The sequence below is a fragment of the Hemiscyllium ocellatum genome, chromosome 5 (assembly GCF_020745735.1).
Source record: "Hemiscyllium ocellatum isolate sHemOce1 chromosome 5, sHemOce1.pat.X.cur, whole genome shotgun sequence".
Classification (NCBI taxonomy): domain Eukaryota; kingdom Metazoa; phylum Chordata; class Chondrichthyes; order Orectolobiformes; family Hemiscylliidae; genus Hemiscyllium; species Hemiscyllium ocellatum.
The window spans coordinates 68,421,628-68,447,570 of NC_083405.1; the positions used below are offsets into that span (position 1 = coordinate 68,421,628).

At 38.8% G+C, this 25,943-nt stretch overlaps 1 protein-coding gene across 2 annotated transcripts in view; it reads left to right on the forward strand.

Moving 5' to 3' along the window:
* Nucleotides 1-25,943, forward strand: part of LOC132815734 (tensin-3-like) — a 449,058-nt gene that overhangs the window by 320,813 nt on the left and 102,302 nt on the right. For both annotated transcript variants that reach the window (XM_060824846.1, XM_060824847.1), the window contains 5 exons: nucleotides 5,592-5,656; nucleotides 7,097-7,180; nucleotides 13,665-13,777; nucleotides 16,635-16,695; nucleotides 17,714-17,789. In XM_060824846.1, the coding sequence (XP_060680829.1) occupies nucleotides 5,592-5,656; nucleotides 7,097-7,180; nucleotides 13,665-13,777; nucleotides 16,635-16,695; nucleotides 17,714-17,789 (399 nt within the window). The remainder of the gene's footprint in view (nucleotides 1-5,591; nucleotides 5,657-7,096; nucleotides 7,181-13,664; nucleotides 13,778-16,634; nucleotides 16,696-17,713; nucleotides 17,790-25,943) is intronic.

The following is a 25,943-nucleotide window of genomic DNA, read 5'->3' on the forward strand; positions in this document are numbered from 1 at the left end:
CTGCACTTTTCAACTTTGATTTCCAGCATCTGCGGTCCTCACTTTCTCTCCTTTACTAATGTTACCACTGTTGAAACCCCCACGAACAATATCTTGGGAGTGACCATTGACAAACAGTTGAAGACTGAATGAGCCATGGCAAAATACTGTCCATGTTGATTCCACACACAGTGGCAGCAGTTTGTGGCATCCACAAGATGCACTGCAGCAACTCATCAAAGTTCCTTCAACAGCACCTTTCAAAGTGTGACCTCTGTTACTCAAAGCGCAAGGACAGCAGATTCTTTGTAACACTGTCACCTGTAAGTTCCGTCCTAACTACACACTATCCTGATTTGGTACTATATCACCAATCCTTCAATCCTAGAATGCCCTTCCTAATAGCACTGTTGGAGCTATTGAGGATAATTAGAGATGCGAAATAAGTGTTGGCCCAGGCAGAGATATTTAGATTCCATAAAAGCATTAATAATAAAATAAAATGTCAATCAACCAGAAGTTTGAGCTTAGCTTGTTGACTGAATGGCAGAATGAGTTAATCTGCATTTGGTCTCCCAAGTGTAGAAAAGATTGAATTATGAGCTGTGAACACAGTATACTGAATTCAAAGATGTAAAAGGAAATTACTTTCACCCAGAACAAGTAATTGGAATATAAGACAGTGTGATGGGAGGACATAAAACAACTGATATTGCATCTCCTATGTTTGCAAGGGAAGATGTTTGAGGCAGTTAGAGAGTGGATCAAGTTGTTTGGGAGGGAACAATCCTTTGGACTGTTGAAAGAGGAGAGCAAAAGGTAATTCACTAGTGTCATCATGCTGTAAGGTTTCCATTTCTGCAAACTGGGAGTTCTTGCTTCTGACGTTTTTCAGTAAATAAATGCTGAAGACATTTCACTCTCTGCAAAGTCCCACTAACTGCAGGAGTTTTGATTTAACTGTGATGTTGATTGAAAGGAGAAAATTCCAAACTGCTAGAATTCTGTTGTTTGTTTTTAGAAGTGCTATGGTAGAATTAACATCTATCTGAATGCACAGAATAAGAAGTTATGGTTTTAACATCTCCAAAAGGAAAACCCTACCAAGAATACTTAACACTTTTCAGTGTCAGTATAGAGTACATGCTCATGCAGACATGAAGAACAATAACATATGCATGAATCTAACTGTTTTCCTGTTGTATTGTGAGTAATTATTCACTGGTCATTAATTTAATAGTCATGTGAAATTGGGATGGTGGATGTACTGACTTTTGATGGCATGCTTTGCTAAAAATTTAAATTGATAACAAAATCAGGCAAATCATCTTCCAAGTCAGTGACATGTGAGAGGTGCATTGTTTCATAAGATGTGCACTGGCTATATGTTCCCCAGCATAATCTTAGTGGAATAATGCTCCATCTCGTGTTCTGGTGTCTGCTTTAGCTATGTATTCTCTTTTCTAAATTGACTTGCATGGACCATTGCAATTAAATGGGCTGCAACTTCAAGCCTCTCCTCTCTTTGAGTTGCGCCTTGAGTTTTGTAATTGCTTTGACTTCTGGTGAATGTCATTGCACATTGAAGTTAGAAGATGTAGTGAAGTTAGATGCAATATAAACAACTCATGAAGAAATGTGAATCTGAATATTTGTCACTGCATTAATGAGTCACAAAGGTTACGATTTGTCATCTGCCGTCAACAGCTTCTAAGTTGCTACCATTGTCTGTTATTGTGACTTCATGTCCTGCACTCAAAAGTATTTTCATATTGAGTGAGGACACAATTAAGGTTTGCTGTCATACCTCCAAAGCTGATTAATCTGCCGGTACTTCACGGTCAAGGCTCTCTGGTGAAATGGCAATTCAGCAGCATGTACTGTTGGTGACTAGCTTGCCCAACCCCTATCCCCCCAGTTCATAGTTAAGGATGGGGCCAAGAATAAGATGAGAACCGGTGTGTTCTTTTTACTTTTTTCCTTGAGATCTCCCTTTTATTCAGGTGGTCATCATAAAGTGGTGAAAACTAGTGAAAATGCTCACCACTGTTCTTTATCTTATGTGACATTAAACCATCGAATCCCAGAGAATTTCCCATTGCAGTCTCCCATCCATTAAGGCAACTGCAGTGTCAGTTTCAGAAAGAATAAGCCCAGCTAAATTAGATTGAATAATAAAAATAAAATAAATTGATGGGGGAAAACAAAACATTGGTAGCAGAATAATCCGATTTAATAATTATATTGCTTTGAATGGAGGACTGTTGATGCACATAAGGGACATGGCAAATGCTATTGTGGTAGGTTATGTTTTCCTGGAATGCTCGGCTGCTTTTTTACAATTATTATAACTGTCATTGGCTTTTACAGGACAATTTGCATGGTGCACATCCATTCAACAAAGATATGTTTGGCAGCGTGCCTCAGATTTCTAAACAATGGGATTGAGATATCTCACACCTGGTTAGGACTGAGTGTTAGAACTTGTCTACTCTAAATGGTGCAGTTTTTTTTGGCTGTGAGGTTTTAATTTGCTTGTTCTTGCCTATTCTTCGTAACACACTTGTCTTCTCTGCCTGTACTAGTAAAGCACAAATCCACAGCGATTTTTTTGAATCTGGGAGGAAGGCTTCATTGATTTGACAGAAAGTGTTTGTTTGAAGCAGTGTTTTTATAACAGAAGGTTTGAGCTAAAGTTGGAAACTATTTGTATTGTTGGCATGTGTCATGCAATTAAGATTTTAAGTCATTGCAACCTTGCTTTGTTAAATATTAAAAGAGTAACATCTTAATCCAGCCAGATCCTATGTTGCCTTCCTGTCTCCTAGGGGATCAGTTGCTGTAACAGAATATTCTATGGCTTCCCAAAAGAAATGATGCCAGTCTTCTGAACACTGGATCATCAGTGACTGGACATTAAACCCGAGCTGTATGCCAGCACCCAATGTCAGTCCTGAGATGCTCGTCTACCTGGGAATTATCTGAGAAGATTTAATTAACAATGGGAAAACCACCGGCTTCCTGCAATACTCCATAAAAATCTTCTACTTCAAGCTAGATTTGGATACTTCAGGCAGTTCCAAATTACTTAACTGGATAGTTTCCCAAAAAATGTTTGACAGACAGAATGCTAGTGCCTGGGTAATTTGAGAACTGAGACCCCAATTACTCTCTCTGCCCACCCCATATCCTTAGCTGTTCAGTGAGATTCACACTGGACCTTTAAACTTGGAACAACACAACTAGTGCCTGAAAAAGGTCATCATTCTGTTTGGGGCCTAGCTTTGCTGCTCCTCTCCCTTGTAAAATTGCTGTCTCTTGTGTACAGCTGTAAATGTTTTTTGTAAACTGTTTTGTAATTTGTTTATTTTTTTAAGTTTTATTAAACAGGAGATTTCAGAGTGTCCTCATTCTAGGGACTGGCTCTGAGCGAGCTGATCACAGCCCATGTACTGTGCTCGTGTGAATAATGGGTGACCTGGTGAGGGGATACCGGCCTCTGTGCAGTTATTTCATGGAATCAGGGGAAAGTTTGAACTGAGCAGCAGTCCGATGTCACTCCTTGGAAGATATGAACTGCTGTTTCCAGATCAAGCTGAATATGAGTAGAAGCGAAACACTGAACTTGGTTAACTTGCCAAGATACCAGTGTGAAAATTAGTTCAAGTGTTGGTCACTCTGCAATCTGTTTACAATTACCTAAACACACAAATAGAAGGTGGGTCATGCCACCAGCGCTTCATCCAGAGGCTCACTGACGATGTTACCGAGTGTGGTGATGAAATGTCTGCGAACAAACCTTCCAGCTCAGCGAGCAAACTTACATCCAGAACCTCAACTTGAGCCACAAATCTTCTCAAAACTCACTCTGTTGGCAATTTTCTTAAAACTACCTGCATTTGTTTCAACTTTGGCATGGGAGCAAATTGATAATCAATTTCAAATAAAAATATTTAGCTTAGGTTGGAAGCAAATAGTTTACTTCAACTAATTACACTTCCAAACAGTGCTGTTATTCTCAGGAGTACCTTTGTACAGTTAATTGTCCAGTGAATGTTGTGTTGAAAGTTTTAAATGGGAACGCTGGGGAATTGTATAATTCGATGTTTATTTCGTCATGAAACATTACACTAGAAGGAACTGATCAATTGATTCATCCAAGGAAAAAATGGAGAAGGGTTTTTTGCGAGCCAAGTGGACAGGTCTTTACTATCCTAACATTGTTCGATGATGTCAGTTGCTTCAGCGTTGTAGTTAAGGAAGGAGAAAGGTAGGAATCAACCGTTAGTCCCACTTTTGGTTTTGATCCCTGTTTGATCTGAGTAATAAAACGTAACAAGAATGCATGTTCAGCTTTGTTGGCATCTACAATAAAGACACCTGCTCTCTTGGCTTTCAGATGAAGGCAAGCCATTTCAGCTAGCTACAACCACCTCTGATGCTTTGTCAGCACAAAAAAATAGTTTAGAGTTGGAAAAGTGGAGTGAAAACGACATCTCCCTGCTTTGGTTTTGCTCTTTGATTGAAACAGGAAAGGAGGAAAGTTCTGAGCTATGTAAAGGCTAATCAGAATCAAATATTAGCTGTGTGAGTTTAACGGAATGAAGCAAAATCTCATGAACACCTGTTAAACAGAGTAGATAGGGTGCAGTTCCCAGAATCTGGAGCCAAGAGTTAATTTCTAATTGAGTTTTAAGTAGGAGTACTTTGTTTTGACTGAAAACGTTAGATGTTCAGTCCTATTAGTATCAGATAACATTTAATACTGTTCAGTTAAATGAATAGTTTCATGCCTAAATTATTCCTTTCATTGAGTTTCCAAGCCACTGTAACATATGGCATAAAATCTCTAAATTATTGCAACTGTAAAATAACAAAGTCTGCTCTAATTAGCAATGTTTCTTCCAATAGAGAGCTAACTTTCCTGGGAAACCATTTGCCAGCAAATTCATTTTCAGTGTTTCACTTAGCCCCCACTCTATACTTATTGTAATGTTGTGGCTTGTTGTTTAATCGTTGAATGTACCATTTCCAAAAACCCTGTGAGAAACTTTGCACTGCAGTTGAATGTTGATAAACAGATCTCACAACTTGATCTTGTGTAAGCTCCTTAAACAGTGTAAATATCATGACTGTGTCAAAAATATCACTGTCATGTCTGCTGGATTCAAGTAAGCAACGATTTTTATTCAAGTGTGTGTACAAGGGATCAAAACTTCTTCTATTTGGATAGAAGTTGTGTATAAATGTATGGCAAAAGTGGGAGATTGGCTTTGTACGTTTGAAGAGCTAGTGAAGGCAGGATAAGCCAACCCCCCCTCCCCCCCGGCACCGGAACAGATTCTATAAAGTTCTGTCCCTGTTACAGAGTTTTGTAATTTCAAAACTCATCAGTAACTGGGTTGCCTGTTTTGGGACATTTTATTCTGCATGTAACAAATACATGCAACCAAATATCACCACGAATAACCTGATGTTAACACACAGTCCCTGATACCATTTCCTATTATTGTCCACCTGTGATCACAGTGAGCAATAATGGAGCTAGCACATCTTTTGTGGCTTTGTTCATTTTAAGAAACTGTCTCACTTGTACTGTTTATTTTCTACAGGGAGGCAAAGGGAGGATAGGAGTGGTTATTTCATCATATATGCACTTCACCAATATTTCTGCAAGGTAACAAATCTAAATTGAATTATGCTCTTAATTTACACAAGTTTATACTGTCTTTATAATTTCAAAGGATCACTTTCCTTAACAGCAAAGTTTCAAAATGTAAGTGCGTAGATTTTTGTTTGCGAATGGAACTTATTAATCATGCTGTCTTAGATCTCACTCATCTCATATTGAAGACTTAAGCCCTCCAGTCCCCACCCTTTCTGTATAATCAACAACTGCTAAAGACATGGATGGAAAGCAAATGACATCTTCCTATCTGCATTATTATGAAGTTGAAGTCATGTACTGTACCTTTAAGAGAGAGTGAAAACTGTTTTGCACTGAGCGCTTGCAGGCACCTGTCATGTGACTGACTAACAGTCTTAGAGCATACTCAAAATATGTCACATTTGGCTGTGTAACAAATACCTGAGTTTTGATTGCTATTTTGACAACTATTCGAATTTAGTCAATTAATTTAAATTATGACCCATTCGGTGTATAAATCATTCGGTTTTGAATTTATTGTTTTACCAAAATCAAACCAATGAGAAGATCCAATGCTGGGGGTATAAAGAAGCAGGCAGTTTTACAGTTAGACAGAGAGAGATCAACAGCCATCGCCAGAGTAACTGCCAGCAACACATTATCTATCAAAGGTACTTTTTTTTCTAATGAAACATCTTTGCAGCAAAAGACCAAAGATAACCCAGGGCGATCTATAGCCAGAAGAAGACAGATGTTGATGGTGACAGCTGCTGCTGTCTGGTTTTGAAATTGGGTTGATGTAATTTTAGTATGGGTTTTATCAGTACAGTATATTGTTATAGATTTGGAGATAGATAACAAACATTTAAGACAAAGGAGCTTAGAGTTGTGAATAGTTGTTGAGGGTGGTAAGTGTATGGAATGAGCTGCCAGAGGATGTGGTGGAAACTGGTACAATTGCAACATTTAAGAGGCATTTGGATGGGTATGTGAATAGGTTTGGAGGGATATGGGACGGGTGCTGGCAGGTGGGACTAGATTGGGTTGGGATATCTAGTCGGCATGGACAAGTTGGAACGAAGGATCTGATTCCATGCTGTACATCTCTATGACTCTATGTTCATTTTTAGAGTTAAAGAATAAATTGTTATTTTTCCTTAAATAGTGGAATTTGGGAATTCTTTGTCACTCAGACTTTAACAGATTACGGGGCAAGGTGAGCTTTTCTGGGTGTATGTTTTAATTAGCAGTAGGGTTCACCGCCATGCTGTAACAATATCCATCCATGGTACTTCATGACCAGGACATTTCAAATGGTCGAATTGTCCAGTTTGTCTTATCTGTTGGAATAGCCATCTTTTCTGTCTTTTTAAACTTAAGCCTTTTAAGTCTTTTGATCATTCAGTTCAGCCTTCCTTGACAACTGATGATTATTAAGTGTTCACTCTGCTGAATATTTTATTGTTACAGTGCTGATCAAGCTCTTGACAGATTTGCAATGAAGAAGTTCTATGATGATAAAGTCTCTGCATTGATGCAGCCATCGCAAAAGCGGTATGCCTGTACCTTTGTTTTATTTGATTGCAGTTGAGTTTTTATTTTTTACTAATAGTTAATGCTGTTGTCAAATATTTAATCAGTTATTTTAGTGTGTTAATGAACATCTTTTTTCAGTAGAGATGCACTGCATTTAAGATTCCTTGGCCAATTGACATTAATTTTATTTATCACTGGATGAACATTTTTTTGCCTCTGATGTTCTCTTGATCCTTGTTGGTAGGTGTACAATATATAGCAATTGTGCGTACATCTGGAGAGTGACACAAGGCTGTTGAATTGATCTCATGAGCATTATTAATATTCTCTTCCTGCTTGTTTTAATACTCACTGAAGGAAAATTAATTTTCAAAACGTTAGACAGATCATGATGACTTTGAAGCAAAGTCTTCACTTTGTGCAGTGCAAACAATCCTGAGTTTGACCTGCACCTACCACATCGAATCTGTAAGTACAGAAACAAGCTAATCAAAACTTACACATTCATTCAACAGAACATTTTTTAAGTGCTCCTAAAATGAATTCAAAAAAAGGGTTGTATTACAGTCACATTACCACAATGGTGTGGCACGAATATTGTTGACAAGCACCTACAGGCCCTTTATTTAACATAGCGATGTGTTCGATGAACTTGTTAAATGGATGGTTGAAAAGCAAATCCAGGAATACCTCATTTCCGGTTTTGTTTTCGAGCGTCTTCTGTCCCCTTCTCTTTCAAATATTTTTGTGTCTGTCTAAACATTGATGTTAGGGTATGTTTATGTAGATATTGTCAGCACACTAAACTTTAGCTGAATGATTTTTTTTGGGTAAACCTAGCAACTTAACATTGGAAGTTTGTTCCAGACAGTGGACGGGAAGAATATATAATAGCAGGTTTAGAATTAAAATTAGAATCTGTACAGTATGGAAACAGGTCCTTCAGCCCAACAAGTTCACACCAATCCGCTGAAGAGCAACTCACCCAGACCTATTTCTCCAACCTATATTTGCCCCGATTAATAATCTACACTATGGGCAATTTAACCTGGCCAATTCACCTCACTTGAACATCTTTGGATTGTGGGAGGAAATTGGAGCACCCGAGGAAACCCGCACAGACTCTGGGAGAACGTGCAAACTCAACACTGCCAGTCACCCAAGGCTGGAATCGAATCTGGTTCCCTGGAGCTCTGAGGCAGTAGTGTTAACCACTGAGCCACTATACTGCCCAGGTGAATTGATTCTAAATATTGTACCAGTATGTGCTCCCCAGCAGTCAGGGAAAAGTTGTGTTTATTCATCCTCTCAGGCTGAAAGGCAGTTTATTCTTATTATTACTACATCTAAGGCCAAATAAAAAAAACCTTTCTGTTGGAGAATAAGATTCCGTTTTATCTTTTTAATTCATTTGTGTTGGGAACAGGAGGGTAGTAAATAAAATTACAGTGCATGGGATTGGAGGGAAATCCTAGAATGGACTGAGAATTGGTTAATCAACAGAAAGCAGGGAATAAGAATAAATTGATCATTCTCAAGATGGCAGACTGTTACTATTGGGGTACTGCAAGGGTCTGTACTGATTCCAGAAATGTTTGCAACAGATATAAGTGATTTGGATGTGGGGTCCAGTTGTAATATTTGTAGATTTGCTGATCACACAAAGCTGAGTAGGAATGTAAGTTGTGATGAGAGTGCAAGGAGTCCTCCAGAGGATTTGGAGAGGTTTAGTGAGTTGGCTCGATGACAGATACAACATAATATGAATAAGTGTGAAGTTATTCACTTTAGAAAAAAACAAATATTTCTTAAACAGTGAGAGGATGGGAAATGCAGGTGTCTAAAGAGATCTGGGTGTCCCTAGTCCATGAGTTACTAAAAGCTGGTGTACAGGTACAGCAAGCGATTCGAAAGGAAAAATGGAGATTTGAGTACAGAAGTAAAGATGTCTTGCTGCATCTCGTGAACATGGCACATTTATGAGACCTCACCTGGAGTATATGTACAGTTTAGTTTCCTTATGGATATACTTGCCATAGAAGGAGTTCAATCAAGGTTTACCAAATTAACTCCTGGATGATGTGAGATTATTATGAGGAGAGATTAAAGAATACAAACCATGTTTCTTCAAAGTTTTAAAGAATGATAGATAATCTAAATGAAACTTACAAAATTCCTATAGAGTGGATGGTTTCCCTTTGTTTGTGACTCTTGAAGCCATAATCTCAGGACTAGGGCTAGGCCATTTACGACTGTGATGAGAAGAAATGTATTCACCCAGAAGGGTCAATCTTAGAAATTCTTTGCTCAGAGGGCAGTGGAAGCTCAGACATTCCCAACAGGAATTAATAGATTTCGGGAGATCAATGTCATGCAAGGATATGGAGGTAGTGTGAAAAAGTGGTATTGAGGCTATGATTTTGAATGGCAGGGTAGGCTCAATGGTCAGAATAGGCTCAATCTTTTAAATAAGATGCACCAAATCTTTGTCTCAGGTTGTGTTTTAACGTGTCATGCCAGTCATTTTGGAAAACATTATTACGTGCAGATTTATGCTGAATGAAGTAAATAAATAAGCTTTTATATAGCAATTGCTTAAGAAAGCACCAGCAACCTCAATAAAAGACTCCTTTGCATCTTTGAAATTGATTCTTTTATATGGAAATCCATTCCACTGGGTCCTTTCTGACCCAGCTGGAATTTGGAAGTGAAACTTGAACATTTCCATGCTAAATAGAATTGTAAGTATATTGTTTTGCTTTGGCACTAAATTAAATGCTGACAATGTTACTCTAATGACCTGTTGAAGTACAGATTGTTGCTATCACCAGTATGCCAAATTATTCAGTTGTACATCCAGGCTTGTAACAATAAAATAATTGAAGGTTTTTGTATGTATTTATTTGAGTGATGATTCATCCCTTAAGAGAGCTCAACCAAATGCTTGTCATCTTAAACTTCATAATATCACAAAACTGCATCATTACAGCTCCTCTGAGTGAGGATGTTAACTTAGTATCACATAAGACAGTTTTGTGCTGTTTACTTGAGACCTTGTTGAAACTGTCAAACACATTCGCATAAAACCAATGCAGCTAGGGAACATTTATCCCTGAAATGTGGTCTAAATTTGAACCGACACTCAAATTATGGGAAAGGATACCAACCAGTATGACTGGAGGTTTGATGTAATGATCATGATAACTTTGCTTGAAATGATGCTCTGAACATTTGCAGACTGCTTTAATATGTAGAGATAACTATTTAGCACTATTCTGTGGGAAATAGCATTACCCTTTAATTGGAAGTTGTAGTTTACCTTTTCTAACTAGTACATAAAAAGTCTATACCAAGTCCAGTAAGGACTTCAAAGGATAATTTGTCTTGGCAGTACATCAGAGAACAGTAGTCTTAAACTTATTGCCTAGCTTGTGAAGAAAATTTGACTCTTTGAAGATTATTATGACGTTCCTATACCAGCATAAATCTGGAAGCTTGTTTATTTAGTTCTCTGTGTAGATATACTGTCATTATATATCTAATTTTCTATTGTATAATGGGCATAACATTTTACAAAGAGGTTTTTTTAATGTAATAAGCTTCTTAAAATTACAAAAAAATTTCCGACCCAGGCTCAAATCCAGATTTGCAGGATATCACTGACGTGGCAGGAACTTCACCTCACAAAGATTTCCCACTGGCTCCCAGTAACTTTCCAACCCTGAAGTTTTTCACCAACTGAAAATAGACTCCAGGGCTTGTTCTGGGGAGTTGAACCAAATTAGTCACAGAGGTGATAGATGCTGCTGTATTATGCTGAGGTTTTTGTATCGATGAGATATCTGTAAGGAGCCAGAATTTCCTACAGCCTTGATTCCCAATGTGTCAGAGCTGTAATATCTCATGCAGACATCTTAAAGCAGAGCCCTTCTTGGGAAACATAGTGGAGGTTATGCTTTCCTGAATTTACTTCGGATTTGTCTACCACTATGTATTATGCTCTCTTGTGAGATGTTTCTCAAGCACATTTCTAGTCCCTTTTGTCCCAGATATACCAAACAAGATGGAACAGAAGAGTATGAGATGAGCTGTATTTTAGTAACAATTTTCTTTCATTAGCTGTCTGATATGGACACAAACTCGTCACTATATTTGAATTTCCAAACCAAGTTGCTGAAATGTTTGTGTAATTAGGTTTCATTTTGACTTTACAGAGTAAACCTTTGGCCCATAGGGACAGATTTCATTATCTAAGACTGGAAGAATGAAATATCGATTGTCAAGAGCATCGGTTCACACATTGTACACTTGCGTTGAGAAATTTCAAAAATAGACAGCATTTTAGCAAAGCACTCGTAGCCATTCTATGTTCCTCACCCAGAACTGGTATTTTGCTATTTCTCTCACTCAATATATTATTAAGAGACAAACTAATGAACTGCATCATAGCACATGACCTGAGGTTATACAGGTCTCATTCTCCATTCAAACCCAGGATCACTTGAAGCATTATACACTGCTAGAAGCAAGCCTTTTATTGCAATGAATCACTTGATATTAGTCAGTTCATGTATGTGCCTGAGAAACATAATGTCTGTGTATAATCGTTTAGCTGTTGGATTTTCAGTGTCCACACCCAGTTTCTTACATTGTGGGAGATAACATGAGCATAACTGCACAAGATAAAATAACTTGCAGGAGGCAGAATCAAGTTAGTTGCCAAGCCTGAAATGACATTGCCTTCAGCCTTATCTGAAGCTACATTGAAGAATTTGAGCTTCAGAACCTGAGTGTCAGATCTTATCAACAACAAAAACTGACAGGTTAATCATCAATTCTGCTCTGGCGTATTCTGAACTATCTGACAAAGGCATCAAAATGCTAGACATTGAGTTGTGTTTTTAGTGTTTGTCTAAAAAGTCAAACTAAAACCATATTTGTGTTTTCTTCAGCCAGCGTGTGGTGAATCTGTGGAACACATTGCTGCAGAAGGCTGTGGAGGCCAAAGATAGAGAGAGAGGGGTTTTTGATTAGTCAAGGGATCAAGGGTTATGGGGAAAAGGCAGGAAAATAGGGTTGAGAACCACATCAGCCATGATCGAATGGTGGAACAGGCTCCTGTATCTTATGGTATTTTCAGTTTCTGGGATTGGAAATCTCTGGGAATGTAACCATACTACTTGACTAGTGATACAAGTTTCTATCTTTTCCTCTGTCTTTTTATAGCCATCCAAAGGCTTTTTTGCTACTGTACTGAAAGAAAAACAAACATCTGGATGTTTGGAAAATTGAGACAGCTCACAAAAATACAAAGGATTTATAAACCCCTGGAAAGTCTCTGTCCTTTGGGAATGGTTTCAAACATTTCAATAGGTGTAGGTTTCACTGAGAAGGTGACATTCTCCTTTACATGAAAGGTCACAGGGACACTTTTTAAACTCTGTCATCAGTATCCATCTAACAATACTGGAGCTTTATGCATTATCACGTTTTGGGTGGAGCCGAAGCAACAGATCAGTGGTTTTTGGTAAGCTTCATAACTTAAAAGCAAAAAATAAAGCTCATTTAAGAGCATGGCAAGTCCTTTTGGAACTTTATTAATGTGTAACATAACCTTTCACCACGTGAGAGTCTGTGACACTAAAATCTGACAGTGTTCACACATTTTGAAATAAGCTTTTTCGGAAGCAGATGTTCTGAATGAGCACTTTTCACAGGTATGACCTCGCAACTGCTCCTAAAATGATGAATTTCAGTCTGCATAGGGTTAAAACAGAATGTTAGGTGATCACAGAAAGATTATTGTGTTACAGCATTGAAGTAAACCATTTATATTCCGTTCTGAGGAAAAGTCACTCGACCCAAAATGTTAACTCTTATTTCACTCCACAAATGCTGCCAGACCTGCTGAACTGTTCCAGCAATTACTGATTTGCAGCATCTATAGTTCTTTGGGTTTTCATTTATATTTAGTGTCTTTTAGTGAAGTAATTGACCAGTAATTAAAAGATCCTTATAACATTGGTTTGGATCAAGTGCCTATGTTTTCATACCAGGTAAATGTATAAAACAAGTGAATAAAGATCAGTAGACCTATCAAGTTGGGTCTGTAAAACCAATGTTGAAAACTTTGGTGCCATTCACCAGCTCCTCATCTGCTGAGAACAGCAAAAGGTCAAAAAGGACTAGCTACTTCAAGGAAATTGCCAAAAGTGCTTGCCAACTCGCTAAGCCAAGCAACCACATTTTACGAGACCACAACTCCTCATTGTTCACTCCAGTTATTCATTGTGTATAAGTGGAAAAGACCTGTTCTCTCAAAATAATCATTGAGTTCCTTTGTACTGGAACATGATGACTCCTTATCCACTTCATCTCTCAGTTGTTTGCTCATGAAACTATATATATATATATAATATGCACATTTTCAATACTTGAAAAATTAGACAAAATAACATGTAAAACAGGTCAGACTAACGTTACAATGTGTTCTTCCCCATAGGTATGTCCATTTTTTAAATGGTCTGCTCTCCGGTTCAGTGAAAATGAACACCACTCCCTTGTTTCTGCACTTTGTGATTTTGCATGGCATTCCCAGCTTTGATACTGGAGGAGGTAATGTTTTGAAATGCAATAAATGAAATATTGGAAAATATACACTTAATGCCTCTTTTGCACCTTTTTAAAAACCTCATAATTTACTCATTGATCCTGATGTTATGCTGTACTTTTTCTCCTGTGACTTCATATCTGAAGATTGAGTTGTTAGTGAAATAAAATGGATGGCCTACCCTTCCCACCAATCCCCAACCCATCTGCAATATTATGGTATAGGGAGAATGAATCAGGCAGCCCACCTGCCCTGGGGCATTTTGCTGCCCTATAATGGCCAATTAATGGGCCTTATTTCACCTGTGCTGTGCCAATACACATGGAAGACTGAGGTAAGGAAAACAGCCCAGCAGCTTTCACTGTACAGGCTGTTGTCAGGCAGAAAATGAGGCTACCTCTTTTTGGGGGGAGCCTGTGCCAATTGGAACCAACTCTTGTCCGGGACAATTCCATCCCTTATCCCTCAGCCATTGACCCTTTTAAATCAGCCCCCTGACCACCTCTACCTTGCTGGGAAATACAAAGCAGGCCTGACCAAAATATCTCATTTAGCTGATGTCCAGGATGCATCATTTCTTTACTTTTAAGGTCTGCCTGCAGTCCCAACAGCCTCAAGGATACAATCAACTTTGGTTTGTTTGTGTGTGTGTGTCTGTATTTAGGAGTGGAGGGGGTGCTGATGGTTGGCAAAAGTCCCATTCTAACTCACTCAAGGCAGTCCCTGGCATCTTAGTACGGTGTCAATGGACATTTTAATTGGATGGTGTAGGTAATCTGTTAGAGAGAGCAAAATCCTTCCACAGGTTTGGATAGGATCAATTCGAGATAACTTGCTGGTTTGTTTTCAGAAAATTCTGTCCAGCAGTAGTGAATTTAAAAGTATAAGCCTAATTTTTGAAGTGTTGTCAAGATTTGAAAGACCAAATATTACCATGATGAATACTGGCAAAATTGCTGAATGCCTATCAATTGCGATTTACAAAAAAGCTAAAAGTGCTACGAATTATATAAATATTTTATTAGCAATAAGTGTCGTATCAGACTTGAAACATTAACTGTTCCCAATTCCTTCGTCTCCACCGCATCTGCTCCCAGGAGGACCAGTTCCAATACCGAACAACCCAGATGGCCTCCTTCTTCAAAGACTGCAATTTTCCCCCAGAAGTGATCAACGATGCTCTCCACCGCATCTCCTCCACATCCCGCTCCTCCGCCCTTGAGCCCCACCCCTCCAATCGCCACCAGGACAGAACCCCACTGGTCCTCACCTACCACCTCACCAACCTCCATATACGTCACATCATCCTTTGTCATTTCCGCCACCTCCAAACGGACCCCACCACCAGAGATATATTTCCCTCCCCTCCCCTATAAGCGCTCCGAAAAGACCACTCCCTCCGTGACTCCCTCTTCAGGTCCACACCCCCCACCAACCCAACCTCCACTCCCGGCACCTTCCTCTGCAACTGCAAGAAATGCAAAACTTGCGCCCACACCTCCCCCCTTACTTCCCTCCAAGGCCCCAAGGGATCCTTCCATATTTGCCACAAATTCACCTGCACCTCCACACACATCATTTATTGCATCCGCTGCACTCGATGTGCCCTCCTCTATATTGGGGAGACAGGCCACCTACTTGCGGAAAGTTTCAGAGAACACCTCTGGGACACCCGGACCAAGCAACCCAACCACCCCTTCATGATAATATCATTAGGTCATCACCTCCCCTATTGAGGCGGGAGAGGCTCAACACTTCAACTTCCCCTCCCACTCCACTAAGGACATGCAGGTCCTTGGACTCCTCCATCACCAGACCAGACAATGCTGGAAGAAGAGCGCCTCATCTTCCGCCCAGGAGCCCTCCAACCACAAGGGGATGAACTCAGATTTCTCCAGTTTCTTCATTTCCCCTCCCCCCACCTTGTCTGAGTCCCAACCCTCGAACTCAGCACCATCTTCCTAACCTGCAATTTTCTTCCTGACCTCTCCGCCCCCATCTCCACTCCGGCCTATCACCCTCACCTTAACCTCCTTCCACCTATTGCATTTCCAACGCCCCTCCCCCAAGTCCATCCTCCCTACCTTTTATCTTAGTCTGCTTGGCACACTCTCCTCATTCCTGAAGAAGGATCATGCCCGAAACGCCGATTCTCCTGCTCCTTGGATGCTGCCTGACCTGCGCTTTTCCAGCAACACATTTTCAGCTCTGATCTCCAGCATCTGCAGTCCTCACTTTCTCATATACACAGGTTCTGCCAGACCTGCTGAGTTTCTTCCACACTTTCTCTTTTTATTTCATATTTCCAGCATCCACAGTATTTTTGTTTATAGTAGTGGCTTCCTGAGCTGGTAGTTCCATTTTGTCAGATCCGGTGTAAGTTTCGAAGCCAGCATGCTGTGTCCTGAAATTGGAAAGTTGCGTGTATCCTGTGCAGCATGGAAAGGTCTCCAGATTGCACTCTGGCTGGACCCGTTATCACTATTCCTGATGCATATAACAGTGATGTAAGTGCCAAGGTGGTGCCTGTTACAAATTTGGAGCTTCTGTTTTTAAATCAGATTTTAAGCAAATAGAAAAGAGAAATGATTGGTTTTATTAGAATAGGGAGAAATTGAGTTTTTAACTGATTTAAAAAATTTGCTCATTGTGAGGGATAAAACATCTTTTGCAAAAGTATGTTATCTGAATGCAAGTGGGCATCAGATTCCCATTCCTTTACAAAGCTGATTGATGACACATAAATAATGCAAAATAGCAAAGGCACTATATAGTTATGTATATCATGATGCACTTGACTTGATGCAGGCAAATACCATCAAAAGTTTTAAATGCAAGGATGTTCTACTTTTTATTTTTCAGTTTGTCGCCCGTTTCTCAAGATTTACCAAGCAATGCAACCAGTCTACACGTCAGGAATCTAGTAAGTTTTATGAATCTTAATGACTTTTCAGTAACTAATACAACAAGCTGAATGATTCTCTTCTTTGCTGTCTGACCATTTTATAATTCATTACTTGGTAATAGAGAACTTGGGTCTGACTGAAAAAAACAGACATAAAATTCTTAGTTACTTGAATTGCTGAAAAACTTAGCAGGTCTGGCAGCATATGTGAAGAGCAATCAGAGTTAACATTTTGGGTCCAGTGACCCTTCCTCAGAACTTCCCCAGTTCTGAGGAAGGGTTACCGGACCTGAAACGTTAATACTGATTTCTCTTCACGGATGCTACCAGACCTGTTGAGCTTTTCCAGCAACTTTAGTTTTTGGTTCTGGTTTACAGCATCTGTAGTTCTTTTGGTTTTTACAAAATTCTTGGTCTTGCACTCATCAGGGCAGACACAAGAATGCTAAATTTAAAAGGTAATAATTTGTGCTTGATGTTGATTGGTTGGTAAGTCGGCTCAGCTTGATTGTAGTGTTGCCATGGAGAATATATCAAAGAGCACTTGGTCGCCCATCTTTTATTTTAAATTATTAAAGATGCCTGGACATGTCCTCAGAATATAATGTCCAATAATAGATATGCTTTAATAATTTGAAAGGTCTTGCTGAAGAATCCGGAGTATAGTAAAATTTACTCTAAAGCTCAATATAAGATTGTCAGTTGGACTCTCAGTGGGCTCATTAACTTGCGAGAAGCTTTCAATCGCGGGAACCTTTCCTAAGCAGGAAGGAGAGATGAGTCCAGGTTTTTTTCTGAGTCAAACAAAAGCATGGAGATCAATAGTTTTATGTTGTCTTCTCTGTGGCAAAGCTTTAACCATCAGAGCCAACTTGCCAATCAATCATACCTTTTTCTCTTGTAGTCCAAGTTGTTCCCTTTGAAATTTTGGCCATTTTGTGTTGGTCCTGATGAAAGTGAGACAAAGAGCTTCAACAGCCTGTCTTTTTATTTGTTCTTTGATTCTATAATATCTTTAATTTTCTGTTCATTTTAGTAACATTGGGCCAGAAAATCAAAGCAGAATTTGCATCTCAATAGAGCCAGCCCAGCTGCTAAAAGGTGATATAATGGTGAGTTCTTCTGTGAGTGAACAACAAATGGAACAGTGGTGAGGAAGTGAAAGAAAAGATTAGCACAAGGAAACTATCCTCCATGTTGACAAGAACTGGATGATTTTTCCATGAAATCTTATGACGTTTTTCAGACTGCATGAATGCTAGACTGATTTGTAGAAATCTTTTTCTAAGTAGGCAACTATTATAATTCTTCATATTTTCTTTGGGGCCTTCATTTTTGTTTTTTTTTTGTTGCTGGCTTCTACTACTGTATTACTGAGTATTCTGCCTTCACGTATTTTCTTCCTTGTGTTATGGCCTCGGCCAGACCACCTCAAAACATTCTTAAGCAGGCAGCCCAGATTGTAACTTTGCAAATTGTTTCAGTAAGTGTGCAGTGAAAATTACCCAGAGTAAGTTTGCTAGTTTGACTACCAGGTTTCAGAACAGACAAAAATGTATTCACAAAATTGCAGAATGAAACATAAAGACCAGAATATAGATTACCCACAGAACTCTGTCTATACAAACTGGAATTAATTATGCTGTTCCAAAAGTACACAATGGAACCAATAAACAAACCCCTTAAACATATGGTAAATCTGAAACAGAGGCTTACAGGTTGAAGTTGGAAGGGCAGAAGGGGAGAGACTTGAGCAGCCTGTTTCCACACAGCCCACTGCTGAACTGAACTGACTAATGTAAAAGAATTCAGCTTCCATGACTGACCACTCCTCTTTCATTATACAGGTTACTTCTAAAACATGAAAGCTGTGGCCTTAAATCTCATCTGTTTAAGTACATACAAAAAGGCCTCCCAATACTATTTTCATCTCTGGACCAACCCAGTCGATTCGGAGCCCATCCTGTTTATGGCCCCGCTGAAAAAAAAATCAAGGACACAGTATCCTTGAGAAAAGGAACAGCTTTTAGAAAAAAAGGGCCAGCTTTGTGACACTTAGAGGGGTATTGCTTGACCATTAATTCATGAATCAAAATGTGAATTCATTGTGTCTTCACCTGCCAGGTTTTAAATAATTTGCAACAAGTCAAGGATTGAATGTACAATCTTAGTTATTTGTAGTTTAGCTTGAGTTCTCACTTCTTCCACACCAGGATATTGCTAAGGCAACGCCCTCCCTATTCTCAACACCCTCCTTCAATCTTTCCAAACACCATTATCTCCCAGTGGCTCAACATCCCATGCTTGTATTCCTGGTGCTCCCAAACTCTCTCACCTCTGAATCTCCTCTCAGCCCATGACACCAGCCACCAACCTACACAATTCACCATCTCTCTGATATTGCTACATGGAGTACCCACAACTACTGCTTTCCCCCTGTAACATGAAATATTTTCTCTACCATACCTAATTTGTGTTTAAAAGATGTGTAACTAAGAAAATTAGCTCTAAATTGAACTAAATTAGGATAGTAATCAAGGCCACTAGACTTGCTCAATCATTCTGAATCAGTAACCCTGATGGTTGCTGTACATGGGATAATATTACGACTTGTATGACTCACTAATTTTAAAAAAGAATATTGTAGACAAAATAAAATTTATGTGCACAATTTGCTGGCTGTTTCTTCACTCCTGTTGCATTATACAGCAGCCAGCAATGCCACCACCCAACAGGGCAGCAGGGTGAACTGAACTCATCAACCACATACTTGTCGAAAATACTGTCTGCGTTGGTGACATCATTAACTTCAGTCAACCTCATTATGAAGCATTCCTTTAGTTGATAGTCACTTGAACAGCTCGACTCTCCACATTATAACATCACAAAAAATCTTGGAGGAGATGCAGAAAAGAACTTAACAGAATGAGCAGCAGAATTGAAGAGATTTTCTGTTCAAGAAAGTGTGAATGAACTGGGGCTCATATACTGAGAAAAAAAATGAGTGGTGGCCTGATGGAGTTTTTTAAGGTTATGAATGTGATAAATTGATATCAAGAAGTCATACTGTGAGTGAGACTGAGGCTGAAGGCTATAAGTAAAAGAAAATCATTAATAAATTCAGTAAAGCATTTGGGAAAAGCCATTTTTACTCTGGGTATTGTTACAATGTAAACTAAATAACAAGGTTTATTTTGAGATGAATAACATGGATGCATTTAAGCAAAAGCTAGATAAATGCATGCATGGGAAAATAATAAAACCATATGTTAGTGGGGCCAGGTGAAGAAAAGTGGGAGGAAACTCGTATGGAGTATAAATAGAATGTGGGCCTACTTCTTTGCTGCAAATGCTGCATAATAATAGTATCCAGATTTAATCACTGCAAGCTTTGAACATACTTTTATTCCCATAAGTACTCTGACTCCTATATTACCAAACAGCACAAAATCTCCAGATGCCACAGCCTATGAATTCCCATTACCTTGCAGATTAGAAACAGCACAAGATAATCCTTAGTTACAGCTTTGCATTTTCTAAGCTTCACTCCAGGCCGGATCAATAACAGTACAAACTCACCACACTTACTTTTTCTCCATCTATGCAATTTGTTGAACATTTAGCCTCATGGAGTCAAAATTGGATAGCTATTTTTTTAGATTTGCTAGTGAGAAGGCCCTAGTTTACAACTGGATAGCAGTAGCAAACAGGTTCTTAAAAGGCATTTGACTAAGTTCCAAATGAAAAACTGTTCAATCTAAAGCATAGCGATTGGATAAAGATCAAAAAAGCTGAAAACTAGAAGTTAGTTGATATCTCAGTAAATAATCAGGAAGAAATATTTGAGTGGAGCATCTGAGGATCAGCATTGGAATGACAATACTCAAATCTAGGATTTGGAAACTTGACAGAATTGGGCCAAATTCACAGATTTACCAAAATAAGGTGGGCAGTTGATTTAGAACTGACATGTTGGGAGCTACAAAGCAAGCTGGCCAAAATAACTGGCAGCAATCTGACCTCAACAATGTCAGAGTGCCTCTACATCTCTCTGGCTGACCCTAGCAAAGTTTCTGGGATGAGACACCCAAGCGAATTCCAACCAGTCCTCACCAACAGACAACTGTCTGGAGCAGGAATTTGCTGTTACTGCTGCTGAACTCTGTTGTTAGAAGCACTCAATGCTGAAGAACAAAAAAAAAGAATCTGGAGCCTTTGATTACAAAAGGAAACTCTCATTCTATGAAAGAATGCATTTTTAGCCCCTACATTGTTACTACTTGGCAAAGTCACTCTGAATATCCCATTATTTTAATACTTTAACACAGTTCCTTCTGATTCTCTCCTCTTCTCAGTCTTATTAAGAGACCATTCCTTTGGCTGGAAAGTCAAGAACTAAGGTCACACCCTTTATGATAAGGTTGGCCATTTAGGACCCGATAAGGAGATGTTTATTCTTCAAATTTACAGGGCTTTGGAATCCTTCATACACAGAGAGCTGTAGTTGATTAGTCATTGTATATTTGAGGTTGGGGTCAACAGATTTTTGGAGACCAAGAAAATCATGGATTATGGGATGGAGCAGGAACATGGAGGAAAGATTAAGGATCAGATCTGTGGAGTCAAAAGTTACAGAGGTAACATTTGACTCTGATATGACTCTTCTCTAAACTGCTCTAAAAGAGTTTTGAAGAACAGTGATATTGGACTTGAGTTGTTACTTGTTTCTCTCTCCAAGCCCACTGAATTCCCCCAGCATTTTCTCTCTTTGTTTATTTTTCCAGCATTCTCAGTATTTTGCTTTTTTTTTCGAACTAGCAACTTGATTTATCCCACCACTGAAACCAATTCATTATTTAAACATGGAAATAACTATTTTCTGAAGAAAACCATCCTGCAGCTGTTGCCATGCTGGGTCACTAGTGCAGGAGGAAAAGGCTCAATTTCTTTGAGTCTCTGTTTCTTAGCAGTGAACTTTAATGGATGACTACAAAACCTAGGGGACTGTAATTGAGCAGGCAGCAATTTGCTGTCCATTAATTTTAATGGATGAAGGAAAATCATATTGTCAATATTTCCTGATGCAGCTGAGTTCAGCAGCAATAACAGCAAATTCCTGCTCCAGACAGCTGTATGTTGGTGAGGACTGGTTGGAATTCACTTGGGTGTCTCATCCCAGAAACTTTGCTAGGGTCAGCCAGAGAGATGTAGAGGCACTCTGACATTGTTGAGGTCAGATTGCTGCCGGTTATTTTGGCCAGCTTGCTTTGTAGCTCCCAACATGTCAGTTCTAAATCAACTGTCCACCTTATTTTGGTAAATTTGTGAATTTATTTCAATTCTGTCAAGTTTCCAAATCCTAGTATTGTCATTCCAATGCCGATCCTCAGATGCTCCACTCAAATATTTCTTCCTGAGTATTTACTCCTCTGACAGATATCAACTGGTGACAGGTGATACTCTCCCTCGGTAGCACATTCGGAAAATTGACCATGATATGTCTCCACTTTGATGTGACCTTCTCAAGACTTGATTATTTGCATTTATGTGGCATAGACCATCTATTATTTTATGGCCCTTCATAACAGTTCATTCTGCTTCAGTTCAAAGTAGTAAAAAGCGTAATATTCTTGTTGATTTGAATAATACTTGCTAGTTCTTAATTCAGCTACTCATTTCTTCTTTAGGAGCATTTTGCAAAACTACATTTCCTCACATTCTGATCAAACTAGACAAATATACATAAAACAGTCAAAACTGACATGGATCAGTGAGTAATGACTCAACACATTGTCCCTTTCGTTAACTTAACATTTCCAAGTTGCTTTGAAATACAGACTTGTAGTCAGCTTCCTGAATCACTTCGTCCTTCCTTCTTGCTTTGTTTCAGTCTTGGTGGTGTTCTGATTGTGGATCTTGACTCTCTTGTTGTAGCTCTTGAACAAGATTTTTCCATGTGATTCTTCTTTGGAACTGGAGAGGGAAGTGAAAACGTGGTGTGTTTTAGAATAGCAAGGAAGGTAGGAAGAGCAAATGGAACTGAAAGAAAGGTCAAGGAAAGGTTTGAGAGCGAAGAAGATTTGAGATCATAGTGTAGAAAAGAAAAATGAGTTGTAATGGTTTTTGAGAAGAACGAGAGATCCATTCATAACGGGTTTTAGTAGTGAAATAAAGATTAGCTTTGTTAAGAAAACTAGGCATTTGGGCTAGGAGACAAAATGGAGGACATAGATTGTGCCCTCAAGTAGTTGATCTCAGTATTGAATCCAGAAGGCTGTAAAGTGAATGGAAAACTGAGTGTCATTCCTGCAGCTTGCAAGGGGCTTCGCTGGTGCACTGGATCAGGCTTTGGGCAGAAATGTGGGTGAGAGAGCAAATTGGTGTATTAAAATGGCAAGCATCCACAAGGTCAGGTTCATACTTGCAGATTGAACAGAGGTGTTCTGTAAAGCAGTCACCCAATCTGTATTTGGTCTCAACAGTGTGGTGGACACTGCCTTATAGACTAGAATGAGCAAAGTATAAGTACATCGCTGCTTCACCTGGGAAGAATATTTGAGGCCTTGGACGTGAAGACATAGGACATAAAAGAACAAGAGTTGCATCTTCTGCAATTGTACAAGAAGGTGCCATGGGAGAATATGAGGTGTTGGTAGAGTGACATGTGTGTGGGTCAAGCTGTCACAGAGAGAATAGTTTTCCATTGAATCAGAATTAGGGCTATAATGCCAGTTTCAATTAAAATTATTCCTGCGTTATTTCTGCAAATATTAGTGGTTAATTGAATATTTTCTTGTTCGGGTTTAATTGCTATCCTCACAAAAATAAAGCAGATATACTTAATTAATAATCTTCAGTTTATTTCTTAAAAATAAATAACTGTTTGACCTGAGTGTTCACATGTTTTGGGCTTTAAATTATTGGATAATTAGAATGTGATACAAACTAGATGTTTGGATGACTGCTCAGTAATTTCAGTTTAAAAGTGTGCATTTTAAAACAATGGATACATGTGCAATTGGACCTCCATGCACATTGCAGTGGCTTTACATTGCAGTGGCTTTTGCCTTGCTAGGCTTATTGTAAACTAAAAACATAAGGCCATTATGTTTTACTGTATAGTATAGACTCTATCAGAATCTAATACATGTTCAACATCTACCATATACACATATGTATATACCCTAACTTGCCAGTCACCATACAATCACATTTCTGTGTTTTCTCTCTCAGTCACATTTCATGTGAACTACTGTAGTTATTATTAAAGTATAGCACAGATAGGAACAGGAATAGACCATTCATGACTGATCATTTCCTCAATGCCAATTTCACACACTAACTTCACTTCCCGTAAGGTAATTAATCTTTGGTAACATGCACTTGTGTCTTCCATGTACTCAATGATTGACCTTTCACAGCTCTCTCAAGATTGACCATCGTCTGAGGGAAGAAATTCCTTACCATTACAGTGTTAACTCCTGAGATTAAGGCCCTGGCTTCTATAGTTGCCATTCAGGAGAAACGATCTATATCCATTCTGTCAATTCCCCGATGTAAAAGTCTTATAGCTTCAAATAGGTTATCTCCCATTCTTTGAACCCCTAGAGATGACAAACTCGATTTTCTTAATCTCTCCTCTTAAAACAGTTCCACCATCCCAGTGATTAATCTGGTGAATTCCAGTGGCACTCCCTCTCTGACATGTAAAGCCCCCTTTAGATCAGGAGACTGACTTCTAAACTGTCATTCCCTGAAGATGAATGCCACTATACTGTTAGCCTTTTCTAATTGGTTGTTAATCTGCATGCTAGCTTTTATTGACTTATGGCAAAGAGAACTGAGATCCTTTTGCACTTCCCAACCCCTCATCACTTAAGAAATATTCTACCTTTTAAAGTGCATGACTTCATGCTTCTCTATTTTACACTTGGTTTGCTATGTTTTAGCCCATTCTCTGAGCCTGCCTAAGTCCAGAGATAAATAGCTTAAATCCAGCCATGGCCATTTACTGAAAACAAATCAGAAATGTAAGGTCAGTTTCAGTAAAACTCGCCATGCATTTGTCAGATTGTTATAAAAATCTAACTTGTCCACTATGGAAACTTGTCAACTATTTCCACGTTGGCCTTTATCTTATGCATGTCTTTGCTCATTTCAAGATTAGCATTTTACTTTGTTATATTGGGGAGAACTAGAGGACCCACTGCCAACCTCTTGGGAAGCAGTACTGGGTCATGGATGCTAGCTTGCAAGCAAACAATGTATTTTTGAAAATGAGGGATAATACTTAAGAGGTCAGATTTAGAAGTCTAAGAAGCATGTGTTACAATATTAGAGTTTGAGTGAAAAGATTGATATGTGAGAGTGATGATCTGGAAAGATATATTACAAGTGGAAGTCACAAGGACTGAGGAGACAGGACTTGGTCTTGAACTTCATACTGCGAGTTTAGCTTGAAAAAGGCAGCATTTATTAAAGCTGTAACTGATCAGGAGACATGAAGTTCCTGGTCAGTAGGAGTGAGGTAAATGGACAAAGGTTGTGGAGATTAAACAGCAGTAGCTTGTTTTTAAATTGCCAATATAATGATGATTTTGTTTCATTGTCAACATGTCGAAAAGAGCAAATCATTATAATTAAAAAAGGCACCCAGAAAAATGTTGAGAAAAGCTCATTGCATGAAATAATGTTTTCATGTAACATTAAATAAGTGTTTGAAAAGGTGCTAGTTTTGACTTACCTATTGTTAATATGTGAATACCATTTTTTGCTGTAATTAGTTGTGTTTAGCTTCATGATGTCTGTTAATCCATTAAAATGATCAAATTTGGAGAACTCTGCCATCAAGAATGCTACGAACTTAATTATTTTCCACTGGCCTTAAATGCTACGTGAGATATGTTTCCAAAATAGAAAATATACTTTGTGATTCTGACACAATATCACTTTCTGAAGGTACTCAAAGGGGTCCTTCAATTGTGCAAGGCTTGCCAAATGTTCCTTTTTTCCAGTTAGGATGAGAAAAACATATAGTACCAGAAATAAATCATGCGGTTTTGGAGACATTACATATAATTGGAACTGAGCTCTGAGATTTATGTTTCTAGCTTAAATGTTTGCAATCATTGTAGTGATATGATGCTGAGTTGCAACAGTTTCCCAAGACTATGGAGATATGATAGTTTCAGAAACACATCACAGAATACACACAAACCTGGTGTCATTACTTATTGCAAAAGTAGAATTACTGATTGACAAAACAT